The sequence below is a fragment of the Ovis canadensis genome, chromosome 26, assembly GCF_042477335.2.
Source record: "Ovis canadensis isolate MfBH-ARS-UI-01 breed Bighorn chromosome 26, ARS-UI_OviCan_v2, whole genome shotgun sequence".
Classification (NCBI taxonomy): domain Eukaryota; kingdom Metazoa; phylum Chordata; class Mammalia; order Artiodactyla; family Bovidae; genus Ovis; species Ovis canadensis.
In genome coordinates, this window is record NC_091270.1 from 48,753,085 (window position 1) to 48,766,481 (window position 13,397).

The window sequence follows — 13,397 nt, forward strand, 5'->3', positions numbered from 1 at the left end:
ACCTTCAATCTTTCCCAGCATCAGGGTTTTTTCCAATGAGTCAGTTCTTCCCATCAGGTGGCCAAAGTATTGGAGCTTCAGCTTCAACATCAGTCCTTCCAATGAATATTCAAGATTGATTTCCTTTAGGATGGACTGATTGAATCTCCTTGCACTCCAAGGGACTCTCAAGAGTCTTTTCCAACACCACAGTTTAAAAGCATCAATTCTTTGGTGTTCAGCCTTCTTTGTTTATTAAACCTTCAGTGCTCAGCCTTAATTATTTATTAGGACCAAATATTTATTATTTGTACTTATTTTAAACAACATTTATCATTATTACTTTTTTAATGACAGCCATTCTGAAGGGGGTAAGGGGATATTTCACTGTGGTTTTGAATTTCCATGAGGATTAGCAATGTTGAGCACCCTTTCACGTGCCCGTTATCCATTTGTCTTCCTTGGTTGGAACATCAAATGACATGATTGTGCTATTTTGTGTTAATAATTATAAACAAGCCATCATTCTAATCCCAAATGAGCACTGCCTTGTCCTGCTTTTTCTACATCTATCAAATACCTGTGATACAATGAGGGCTTACTTCACTGAGCATAATATTCTTTAGGTCCATCCATGATGCTGCAAATGGCAGAATTCTGTTTTTTTTATGGCTGTGTGTTACTCCATTGTAAATATGTACCACATCTTCTTTATTTGTCTGTTGATGGATGCTTAGGTTGCTTCCATATCCTGGTTATTGTGACTAGTGTGGCTATGAACACTGGGGTGCATATATCTTTTCAGGTTAGTGTTTCCATTTTTTCTGGGTATATGCCAAGGAGTGGAGCTGCTGAGTCGTGTGGTAGCTCTGTTTTCATCTTTTTGAGGAGCATCTATACTGTGTTCTACAGTGACTGCCCCAGTTTACCCTCCCACCAGCAGCAGATAAGAGTTCCATTTCCACATCCTTGCCAACATTTATTATTTATGTTCTTTTTGATGACAGCCATTCTGACAGGTGTGAGGTAATGTTTCATTTTGGTTTTGAATTGAATTTCCCTGAGGAATAGTGTTCCTTGGAAGGAATGATGCTAAAGCTGAAACTCCAGTACTTTGGCCACCTCATGCAAAGAATTGACTCATTGGAAAAGACTCTGATGCTGGGAGGGATTGAGGGCAGGAGGAGAAGGGGATGACAGAGGATGAGATGGCTGGATGGCATCACTGACTCGAGGGACATGAGTTTGAGTGAACTCTGGGAGTTGGTGATGGACAGGGAGGCGTGGCGACAGCGACTGAACTGAACTGAACTGAGGAATAGTGATATTGACCACCTTTTCATGTGCCCAAGTATCCATTTGTATGTCTTCCTTGGAAAAATGCCTCTTCAGTCTTGTGCATATTTTTTGATTGGGTTAATTGGAGACTTTTTTGATATTGAGCTTTATGAGATATTTATATATTTTGAATATTAACCCCTTATTGCTCATATCATTTACAGATATTTTCTCCCCTTCAGTAGCTTTTGGTTTCATTTTGTCTATGGTTTCCTTTGCTGGCAAAAAGCTTTTACGGATTAATTAGGTTCCATTTGCTTATTTTTGTTTTAAAAGATAGACCCAAAATATTTTGCTATGATTTATATCAAAGAGTGTTCTGCCCATGTTCTCTTTTAGGAGGTTTGTGGTTTCCACTCTTGTATTTAGATGTTTAATCCATTATGAGTTTATTTTTGTATATGGTGTGCAAGAGATTTTATGTCATTCTTTTACATGTTGCTGTCCAGTTTTCCCAGCATCACTTATCAAAGAAATTGTCTTTTCTCCATTGTATATTCTTGCCTCCTTTGTTGTAGATTAGTTGACTGTGGATGTGTGGATTTATTTCTGGGCTCTATTCTGTTCCATTGTTCTGTGTGTCTGTTGTTGTGCCAGTACTAATATATTTCGATAACTGTAGCTTTGTAGTGTAGTGCGAAGTCTGGGAGGATAGCTTTGACAATATAGGGCCTTTTGTGATTCTGTATAAATTTTAGATTCATTTGTGCTAGTTCTGTGCAAAATGTCACGGGTATTTCAGTAGGGATAACATTAAGTCTGTAGGTTGCTTTGGGTAGTATGGCCATTTTAATAATATTAATTCTTCTGATCCAAGAGCACAAAATATCTTTTCACTTATTTATATCATCTTTAGTTTCCTTTCTCAGTGTTTTATAATTCTCAGAGTATAGGCTTTCGTTTCCTTGGTTAAGTTTATTCCTAGGGCATTTTATTCTTTTTGATGTAATTTTAAATGAGATTTTTTTTTTTTTACTTTTTGGTAGTTCATTAATATTGTATAGAAAAGGATTAGATTTCTGTATATTAATCTTGTATCCTGCAAGTTTACTGAATTCATTTGTTCTAATAGCTTTTTGGTGGAGGCTTTAGGGTTTGTATATTAAAGTATAACGTATCTGTAAATAGTGACAGTTTTACTTCCTCCCTTCCAACATGGGTGCTTTTTCTTCCTTCCTCTCTTCCCTTCCTCTGATTGTTGTGGCTTGGACTTCCAGTACTATTTATGTTATATCAAAGAAGCAAAAGTGGACATCTTTGTCTTGTTTCTGAATTTGGAGGAAAGGCTTTCAGCTTTCCATTGTTGTGTATGATGATAGCTGTGGGTTTGTCATAAGCAGTCTTTATTATGTTAAGGTATGTTCTCTTTATACCAACTTGGAGAATTTTTGTCAATGTATATTTAATTTTATTAAATGCTATTTCTGTATCTATTAAGATGATCATGTGATTTTTGTCCTTCCTTTTGTTGGTATGTCACACTGATTGAACTGTGAATATTGAAGCATCTTTGTGTCCTTGGGATAAACCCCACTTGATCATTGTGTATGATCTTTTATTTATTTTTTTTGGATTGTTATAATATTTTGTTGAGGAATTTTGCATCTATATTCATCAAAGACATTGGCCTGTAGTTTTCCTATTTTGTAGTGTATTGGTATGATTTGGGTAACAGGATAATGATGGCCTCACAGAATGCATTTGGGAGAGTTTCTTCCTCTTCAGTTTTTTGGAATAATTTATAAAGGATGAGTGTTAAATCTTCTTTGTAGTTTGCTAGAATCCCCTGGGAAGCTGGTCCTGGGCTTTTGTTTCCTGGGAGTTTTGTGTTTTTTAATATGTAATTTTCACTTACTATTTTTGGCTGTGCTGGGTCTCTTGCTGCGCAGGCTTTTCTCTGGTTGCAGTGTGTGGGCTTCTCATTGTGGTGGCTTCTCTTGTTGCGAAGCATGGGCTCTAGGCCGTGCGGGTTTCAGCAGTTGAGGACCCTGGGCTCTAGGGCACAAGCTCAGTAGTTGTGAGGCAGAGGCTCAGTTGCTCCACGGCATGTGGGATCCTCCTGAACCAGCGGTCAAACCTGTGTCTCCTGCATTGGCAGGCAGATTCTTCACCCCTGAGCCACCAGGGAAGCCTCCTGTGAGTTTTTTATATGACAAATACAATTTCTCTACTAGTGTTTGGTTTGTTCAGATGGTCTGTTTCTTATTGATTTCAGTCTGCCAATTTTTTTTTTTCAGTCTGCCAATTTTTATGTTTTTTTGGAAATTTGTCCGTTTTTTCTAGGTTGTCCAATTTGCTGGATATGACTTTTGATAGTATCCTCTTATGTTTTTCTATCTCTGTGGTATCAGTTGTAATTTCTCCTTTTTCATTTCTTATTTTGATTATTTTGGGTTCTCTCTCTCTTCTGGGCGAGCCTGGCTAAAGGTTATCAGTTTTTTAATTATCTTTTCAAGAAACTAACTCTTGTTTTCATTGATATTTTCTATTGTTTTTTTAAAATTTTGTGTTTATTTACTTATGGCTGTGCTGGGTCTTCATCACTGCACCGGCTTTTCTCCAGTTGTGGCGCGGGGGCTCCTCTTTGTTGCAGGGCATGGGCTGCTCATTGCGGAGCATGGGCTCAAGGGCGCGCAGGCTGCAGTAGTTGCAGCACCTGGACGCAGTAGTTGCAGTTCCAGGGCTCTTAGAGCACAGGCGTAGTAGACCCGGGATTGAATCTGTGTCTCCTGCATTGGCGGGTAATTCTTCACCGCTGAGCCACCGGGAAGCCCTGTTGTATTTTTTCTTTAAGATCTGTTTTATTTCTTCTCTCTCTTTATTATTCCCTTGCTTCTGCTGAGTTTGGATTGTTTTCCTTTTCTCATTCCTTCAGGTGGTAGGTTTGTTTGAGGTTTTTCTCAAGGGAGTGAAGGCCTCTCTCAGGAATGCCGGTATCACTCTAAGCTTCTCTCTTAGATCCATTTTTTCTGCATCCCACAGATTTTTGGAGAGTCGTGTTTCCATTTTTATTTGTCTCAAGGTATTTCCTGGTTTCCTTTTTGATTGCTCTATTGACCTGTTGTTTTTTTAGTAGCATATCATATCATTTAATCTCCATGTGTGAGTTCTTTTCCTGTTTTTCTTTCTGTAATTGATTTCTAGTTTCATACTATTGTGGTTGGAAAAAATGCTTGGTATAATTTCTATCCTCTTAACATGTGATCTGTTCGGGAGAACATTTCATGTGCACTTGGAAAAAAAAGTCTATATTCTGCTATTTTCTGACATAATGTCCTTGTGGATATCTAATATATTCAGATCATCTATAATGTGTCATTTAAGGCCATTGGTGCCTTATAGACTTCCTGTCTGGATGATCTGTCCATTGATAAAAGTGGGATGTTAAAGTCCCCTACTATTACTGTGTTATTGTCAGTTTCTCCCTTTAGGTGTGTTAGTACTTGCTTTACATGCTGAGGTGCTCCTGTCTTGGATGCATATATGTTAAACATTATGGCTTGTTCTTGTGTTGATCCCTTTATCATTATAGAATGCCCTTCTTTGTCTTCTGTTATAGCCATTGTTGTAAAGTCTGTTTTGTCTGATAGGAATATTTAGCCCAGTGACATTTAGTTATTGATATAGATATGTACTTATTGCCATTTTATTACTTGTTTTCCAGTTGTTTTGTGGTTCTTCTCTATTCTTCTTGTTTCTTCCTTTGTGGTTTAGGGAGCTTCTCTGGTAACTCAGATGGTAAAGAATCTGCCTGCAGTACAAGAGACCTGGGTTCAATTCCTGGATTCAGAAGATCCCCTGGAGAAGGGAATGGCAACCCACTCCAGGATTCTTGCCTGGAGAATCCCATGGACAGAGGAGCCTGGAGGGCTACAGTCCATGGGGTAGCAGAGTTGGACATGACTGAGCGACTAACACTTTGTGGTTTAATGATTTTATTTAGCAGTATGCTTGCATTTCTTTTCAGTTTTTGTGTATTTGTTGTGTTTGTTTTTATTTGTGATTACCATGGGGTTCATATATGTTTACCTGTATCTCGTTTTAAACTGCTACTCATACGAGTTCAAACACATTCTGAACATTCTACATTTCTATTCCGTTCCTCCATATTTTGATGTCGTATTTTATATCTTCCTGTTTCATGTTTATCCCTTAACTGTTTATTGTAGTTACAGTTGCTTTCACAGTTTTTTGTCTTTTAATCTCCATACTGCTCAGTTAAGTTGTTGGTCCTCAGTCCTTACTCTGTATTTCTTCTCTATAGGTTCGTTCTTCTTTTCCACTTAGAGAAAACCCACAAATATTTCTTTTAGAGTAGGTTTAGTATTGATGAAATCTTTCAGTCTTTGCCTGTCTGAGAAGTTCTTTGTCTCTCTTTCAGTTCTAAATGGTAATCTTGCTGGGCAGAGTACTCTAGGTTGCAGATCATGCCACTCCCTTCTGGCCTGCACGGTTTCTGCAGAGAAATCAGCTGATAGTCTTATCGGTGGGGATTCTGTGTTCTTTTTTTCTGGCTGCCTTGGTATGGGTTTCCTCCAGTTCAACTTGTTTGGGGTCGTCTGTGCTTCCTGTTCCTGGATAGCTTATTTCCTTCAGGTCTGGAGGGTTTTCAGCCATAATCACCTCAGCTTCATTTTCGATGCCCTGATGTCTTCTGTCTTCTGTTATGTGAATGTTGGTTGTTTAATGTTATTTCAGAGATTTCTTATACTGATTTCATTTTTAAAAATCCTATTTTCTTTCTGCTGTTCTGATTGGATGATTTCCATTTTTCTGTCTTTCAGATCATATATGTGTTCTGTATCACTTAGTCTGCTATTCATTCTTTTTAGTGTGGGTTTTTTTTTTTTTTGGCAGCTATTGAATTCTTCTTCAGATTGGGTCTTTTTAAATATTTTCTAGTTCCTTTTTAAAATTCTATGTTCATCTATTCTTTTCCCTAAATTCAATTAACATCTTTATTAACAATGTTCTGAATTCTTTACCTGGTAAATTGTTTATTTCTGTTTCATTATTTGTTTTTTCAGGGTTTTTTTCTCTTGTTCCAATTGAGAGCAGTTCCTCTGCGTTTTTATTTTGTTTAACTTTCTATGTCACTGTTGAATTTAGATGAAACAGTTACCTCTTGTGGTCTTAAAGGGATGTTCTGATGTGGGAGCATCCTTATACACTCTGCATGTGCCCAGGGTCTCCACTGGGAGAGCTGGATTCCCTGATATCCCCTCAGCAGGGGGTGGGGCTGGAGCTGGGTATGAGGCAGACCTTTGCCCCTGCCCAATGGCTGGCACCTTGCTGGGACAGGATGGAGGCAAGGGTCGGGCCCAGGCTGGCTCTGTTCCCTGTGCGTGTGTGTTTCCCCCTCTCCCTGCGTTGGAAGCCTTGCCTCAGAGCCGGGAAGTACTGACCAAAGTGGCACCCACGTGGACCCTCTGCAGGCAGAAGGCTGAGCTGTCTGCCTGCTGGGGCTGCACTTGTTCCCCTGCTCTGCTCACACGCAGCCTCATGTGCATGTCCGCCTTGCCCCTCACAGCCCATCACCATGCCCAGCCTCCACCACTCGTCTTGTCATGGGGCCACCCTGCAGGGTCCCTGGGGCCTGTGTGGAGCCTCCGTGTATATCCTGCAGGAGCTGTGGGGTAGAGGCTGCCGTCAGAGTGCTAGGCTCCTTCTGATGCGCCACTTGAGTAAGTGCCAACCGTGACTGCTGCCCCCAAGCAGGCTCTGCCCCAGGCCCGGGTTGCCTCTGGACGCTGTGCAGTGCCGTGTCGTCCTGGTGGAGGACACGGAGTGGAGGTGTGTGCCCAGGCGGGGAACCTGGCAGCCACTAGAGCATTCATCCAACCGCCCCCTCTGCCCTGCTCTCCCTGTGGGGGTGCATAAGCCAGCACGCACAGACACACTCACTCACACACACTCACACACGCCCTCTCCACCCCCTCCTTCCCACAGCCCTCCTGCTAGTCCTGCCTGCCTTCCACCCAGCCAGGGGTGGTTCATCTCCACCAGCTAGGACCCCGGGCCTGCAGCATCCCACCTAAGACTCACTGTTCACTCCCCGGGATGGGTCTCTGCCCCAGTGTTCTCCCTCTTCCTCCAAGTCCCCTCTCAGGGGCACACGTGCTGACCTGATCGCTTTTCTTCCTGTCCAACCCAATTACATATGGATCTCTCTCACAGCCTTGGGTGTACAGGAGTTTTTGTGCCAGTTTCCAACGAGAATTATTCCATATATAGATGTATTTTTGATCTGTTTGTTGGCAAGGAGTGAGCTCCATGTCTTCTTACTCTGCCACCTTGATTGATCCCCCTTGCCATCCATGCATCATCTTTGGTGAATTGTCTGTTAAAATCTTTTGCCCGTTTAAAAAATTGGATTATTTTATTATTAAGTTTCAAGATTTTCCTATACTTTATTTACAAGTCCTTTTCAGATACTTTTTTTCTCTCAGGATGTGGTTTTTTCATTTGTCCAACAAGTATGTTTTGAAAACCAAAAATGTCTTTTGATGAAGTCCAGTTTCTTGATGTTTGTGCTTTTGTGACATAAGTAAGAAATCTTTGCCAAGTTAAAGTAAAAGTTGCTCAGTCGTGTCCGACTCTTTGCGATCCCATGGACTGTAGCCCATGGAATTCGCCAGGCGAGAATACTGGAGTGGGTAGCCTTTCACTTCTCCAGGGGATTGTCCCAACCCAGGGATCGAACCCAGATCTCCAACATTGCAGGTGGATTCTTTACCTTCTGAGCCACCAGGGAAGCCCAAGAATACTGGAATGGGTAGCCTATCCTTTCTTCAGGGGGATCTTCCTAACCCAGGAATCAAACCGGGGTCTCCTGCATTGCAGGTGGATTCTGTACCAACTGAGCTATCAGGGAAGCCCACATCCAGCATCAAATCTTATTTCTTTTTAGTTTTAGAAGTTGTGTCATTTTAGCTTTTACATTTAGGTCTGTGATCCATTTTGGTTAATTTTTAAATATGGTGTGAGGAAAGGATTGAGGTTCATTGTTTTACCTGTGGCTTTCCTGTTATTCTAGCAACATTTGTTGAAAAGTTTCTTCAGATGGAGAAACTGTTGAGTTGCCTTGGCTCTGTTTTGTTCTATTGATCTGTTTGTCAGTCTTTACATCAATAAAACCCTGTCCTGATAACTGTAGCTTTATATTAAGTCTTGAAATTAGGTATTTGTAAGCTCTTCATCTTTGTTGTGCCTATTAGTAGTTACTTTAGGTATTGTAGGTCCTTTGTATTTCCATATGTCATTTAGAATGAACTTGTTAATTTCAACCAAACAGCTTTTTAGGGATTTTGATTGTGATTGCATTTTATCTGTGGATCAATTTGGGGGGGAGGAGAACTGATACCTTAACAAATGCTGAGTTTTCTGACCCACAAACATGGTATCTCTCAGTGTATTGTGGTTTTAGTTTCTCTCAGAAATGTTTTGTGACTTTCAGTGTATGTATCATGCACGCTGTAATTATTGCCCTCTCTGTTACAAGGTTGATCATCTTGACATACACTCAAGGACCATTTTAATTTTCTTTTTGGGAAGTTATCTATACTCTATTCCCTTTCATATTGAATTGTTTTTTTAATTGATAAAATCTGTGATATGAGTTGTAAATAACTTTTCCCCAGTTTGTCTTTAACATTGTGTACATTGGTTTTTTGCCAGGTATAAACTTTGATTTTTATATAGTCAAATTTATTTTTTCTTTTTTGGCTTCTGGAATTTGTGTCATGCTTAGATTTTTCTCCAGAGAATTCCTTACCACAGTTTATTCTGATATTTTAGGGTTTCATTTTTACATGTAAATCCTTGATTCTCTTCAAATTTATCCTTGTAAGAAGATATGAATTGATTCAAATCATTTTCCAGATGGCTCTCCATCTGGAAAACACTGTTAATAGGTTTGATATTATTCTGTGGGTTTTTAAGGCTTCTGAATTTTCTGTTCTTTTCTATTGACTCATTTGCTTATGCACCAGGATCATACCATTTTAATATCTGGTTTAGCTAATCTCCACTCATTGGGATAGGAGGAATTTCTTAACCTGCAGTCCCTTGTAGGGGACAGAAAGTCTACCAGTCTAGTGAAATTCTACTTACAATTTTGGGTATATAGTATATGTGTACGATGTCTTTTCTGGGGAGAAATCCATAGGTTCATTAGATTCCCAAATAGGTCCATGACTCAAACAATGTCAAACCCCAGATCTAGAAAAGTGTTTGAGCCATATACCTGTAAGGCAATCCATGAATGTTATTTTTATAGTCATATTTCTTTATGAACCAGATGTAAGTAATTGCTTGTACACACACTGAATAATATCTGGAAGATACATAAGAAATTGATAACATCAGTTGTCAGAAGTTGGGAACTAGTGGTTTAGAAACAGTGGGAAGGAGATTTCATTATTACATCCTTTTGTATCTTTGATCTTTGTCCACATGATTGTATTGGCTTTTCTTTTAAAATGGTGACTCAACATTTAAAAAATTAAGGTGATGAATTGGATGACTCTCCCATGTTGTCCCAAGAATGAGTTCTGTGAAGGGAGGGCTTAGTCATTTACTACTGGCTTTTTTATATTACAGAACGCAATGCTAGACTTCTTTGTTAGAAGGTAACCTAACAAACAACTTCTTTGTTAGGTTACCTTTTAAGCCACTGTCAGATACACCATTTCTGAGCCAGATTTTTTTTAAAACAGTAAAAAAAAAACGAACTTGTAAGGTGGTTGTGTAGATTGTTAGATAGTATATGTAAAACACCTGGTACAAATGTTAGTTTCTTTTTACAACATAATCTTTTCTTTCTCCAGGGAGTCTGAAGATACAGTATTGCTGGTCCTCAAAGAAATCTACCAAACCCAGGGTATCTTCCTTGATCAGCCCTTACAGTAAAAATGAACCACCTAAGGCTGCTTAATGTAAGTTTTTAAATGTCCTGTATGTAGCATTATTCCTACATATTAACATGTGGCACCTGAAAAGCTGCTTGGAAATGTACTTTTTGTTTCTTGTCACCGAGCTCTAGGTTATTACTCATTTTTAGAGGGACTCTGGTTAAAATTCATGGGAAAAAAGCACTGGAGGCCATTTAGAGAAAGGTTAGTGTGTGTTTTGCTAGCAACTTGGTCCAATAACACTTGTCATTTTTAGGATCTAAACTCAGAATCTTCATGGTTCTGACCATCTAAAAGTTACCATGACAACATTTACAGCTTTAAGTACATACAGTCCATTCTGGGATTTACATTGTTGTTCAGTCGCTAAGTTGCATCCAACTCTTTGCGACTCGATGTTTTGCAGCACACCAGCCTCCTCTGTCCTCTGCTGTCTCCTGGCGTTTGCTCAAATTCATGTCCATTGAGTCGGTGGTGCCATCTAACCAGCTCATCCTCTGCTGCCTTCTTCTCCTTTTGCTTTCAGTCTTTGCCAGCATCAAAGTATTGGAGCTTCAGCATCAGCCTTTCCAGTGAATATTCAGGGCTGGTGTTCTTTAGGATGGACTGGTTTTAGCTCCTTGCAGTTACAACAGTTTCAGCTTTAAATATAGACAGCCCAGCCTGGGATTTACATTACTCAGCGTTGTATATATGTATTAATAGGTAGAAAGCTTGTGTGTCAGACTGTGGCATTCTCTCTGGTTGCCTTCAGCATGATGACCTCTCTTCCACTTTCTCCCCTAGATGGACAGTGAGGGATCCTTCCCCAGAAAACCCGCCTCTTTGTTCCCGCGTTTTCTTCTCAGCTGTGTCGTTCCCTGCATGTTGCCTGCCACTTACTCACCACTGGGGTCTCTGGAAGATAATCTTCCTTTCTGGAAGCAAGTGGAAAAGCAAAGGGAAGACCCTGTTACTTTTCACCACTGGCTTCACAGCAACATTCGCATTCTTTCTCCATGGCCGCGGAAGTCTCTGGTGGTGTTTATATTACCACACTCTATGCTTATCACCTGAGATGGCATAAAGCCTGCCTTGAGTTTGTTTTGGGTTGGGTGTAAATTTTTCTAGGAGGTTATTGTTTATCTTTAGAGAATATTCTAATCTGGTAGTGCGCTCCTGAGACTCAGAAGCCATTCTGGGTCTGCTTTCGGTCATGGGTGTTCTCTGTGTTGGAAGGCTAGATCTAAGTGGAGGAGGGAGACTGGTGGGCAGTCAGATTCTTTCCAGCCAACTTTTGTTTTCTACATGTACTGTATGAAGAAAGACTAAAATTACAAATACTGTTTACTTTCTATAGTTGACTGAGAAGATTTATTGCTAGGACTCAGAGAGGCTGTTCATTGTTTTTGCAGCTATTTGAGCTGCTCTGAGAGTCTAAAGTGGACAGCTTAGTTTCCATCAGGTACATCTTTATACACATATTACATATCCTAGACCTGCCCTTTTATATGTATCATACTTCAAACTGGGAGACTCTAGATGAAGTCCAACCTAGTTATTTTTTAGTTCTTAAGTTTAGGGTAAAGTTATAAACGCTGACAAACCTGCAGTTACACAGCTTTGACTGCTTATGAAGTGAATAAAACCTTTTAGTGGTGTGTTCATGGTAGAACAACACGTGAAAGCCATCTGCCACATCTGCTTGTGTGAAGGGAGTGTTGAAGACTGTTCTCTTTAAAAAGACACTGTTGCCTGAGTCCCCACAGTGCAGGGAGCAACTGGACAGGCCCCGGCACAGGCAGTGCTAGGGGAGGGGTGGTTCCACCCAGGGGGAGATGTTCCTCATTCCCCAAGAGAAACCTGGCTCTGTGGGGCTAGGAACAGCTGCTGCAGAGTCAGTGTCAGAGTATGCAGGTGAGATGGGTGAATGTAGACCCCCGGCGTTTAACATTCACACACGCCATCTCTGTGACAGCAGAGGGAATGTTACCATCACGCTAGAGGTAACGCTGGGGTACTGGTGAGAGCCTGGCCTCTCCATGTCCATCTGCTTGCAGACTAATGCTGACCAAGCCACTAAGACGTTTCAGCTCTATGAAATGCTTTATTTACTACATAAACTCTGAGATGGAAGTAAGGGTTACTGAGAATTAAGTAGCATTCAATGTAAAGTGGAAGCTTTCATCAAGTTGTTGTCTTCAAATTTACATTTACTCTTCCTATTAACAGAGTAAGTAAATTGTAAGAGTAAGCCAAAGGACAAGCAAGAGTAAGTCCCTGTAACCAAAGATGAACAGCATCACCCCGGATTGTTAGATAAACCACTGTTTGTACTAAGAAGTGTTTCCTTCCTGGTGGTGAAGGGCAGGTGACTGGAAAAGAGCTTTATATCCTGTGTACCCCCCTGTGTTGGTATCATGGATGCACTTACACAGGGTACTAAGCTTGACTTAAATTCCTTATTCAGTTGTATATTTTTTGCACTACTTCAGTTGTATCATGTGCAATCTCTTGACCAAGCCTATTTTTAAACTCTGGTAGAGTATCATTTTATACATACTCCAGCTGCAGAATTGGTATTGCTTATCTCAGCAAGAGAGATTGTTTGCATGGAAAGATTAATAGCACTGATTAGCTTTCTAATATTTTGCACTTTTTGAAATGTTTGTTTTTTATGTGATTATATTTAAAACTTTAGTAAATAATGAAATAAAACCAACTTGACCAGTTGCGTACTTCTACCTGGCTCACCAATCAAAGACCAAAGAGAATCAGTACAATAACCATTTTCTCCTCCCTTCGGTGTTACTGCTGCTAAGTCGCTTCAGTCGTGTCTGACTCTGTGCGACCCCATAGACGGCAGCCCACCAGGCTCCCCCGTACCTGGGATTCTCCAGGCAAGAACGCTGGAGTGGGTTGCCATTTCCTTCTCCAATGCGTGAAAGTGAAGTAGCTCAGTTGTGTCCGACCCTCAGCGACCCCATGGACTGCAGCCTTCCAGGCTCCTCTGTCCATGGGATTTTCCAGGCAAGAGTACTGGAATGGGGTGCCATTGCCTTCTCCGTTCTGTGTTACTAAAACAAGTTTAAAAAAAGTACTGGGCAAAGAACTGACATTCGGGTTCTTTTCCCCTTGACTGTTACGGTGGTGATGAGGAAAATATTGACAGCTCTTTGGTATTATTAA

General features: G+C 40.5%; 1 protein-coding gene across 2 annotated transcripts in view; it reads left to right on the forward strand.

Moving 5' to 3' along the window:
* DDHD2 (DDHD domain containing 2) overlaps positions 1-12,930 on the forward strand; it is a 26,922-nt gene extending 13,992 nt beyond the window's left edge. For both annotated transcript variants that reach the window (XM_069573024.1, XM_069573025.1), the window contains 2 exons: positions 10,146-10,253; positions 11,016-12,930. In XM_069573024.1, coding sequence (XP_069429125.1) covers positions 10,146-10,227 — 82 coding nt within the window. In that variant the 3' untranslated portion in view covers positions 10,228-10,253; positions 11,016-12,930. The remainder of the gene's footprint in view (positions 1-10,145; positions 10,254-11,015) is intronic.
* The last annotated feature ends 467 nt before the right edge of the window (positions 12,931-13,397 follow it).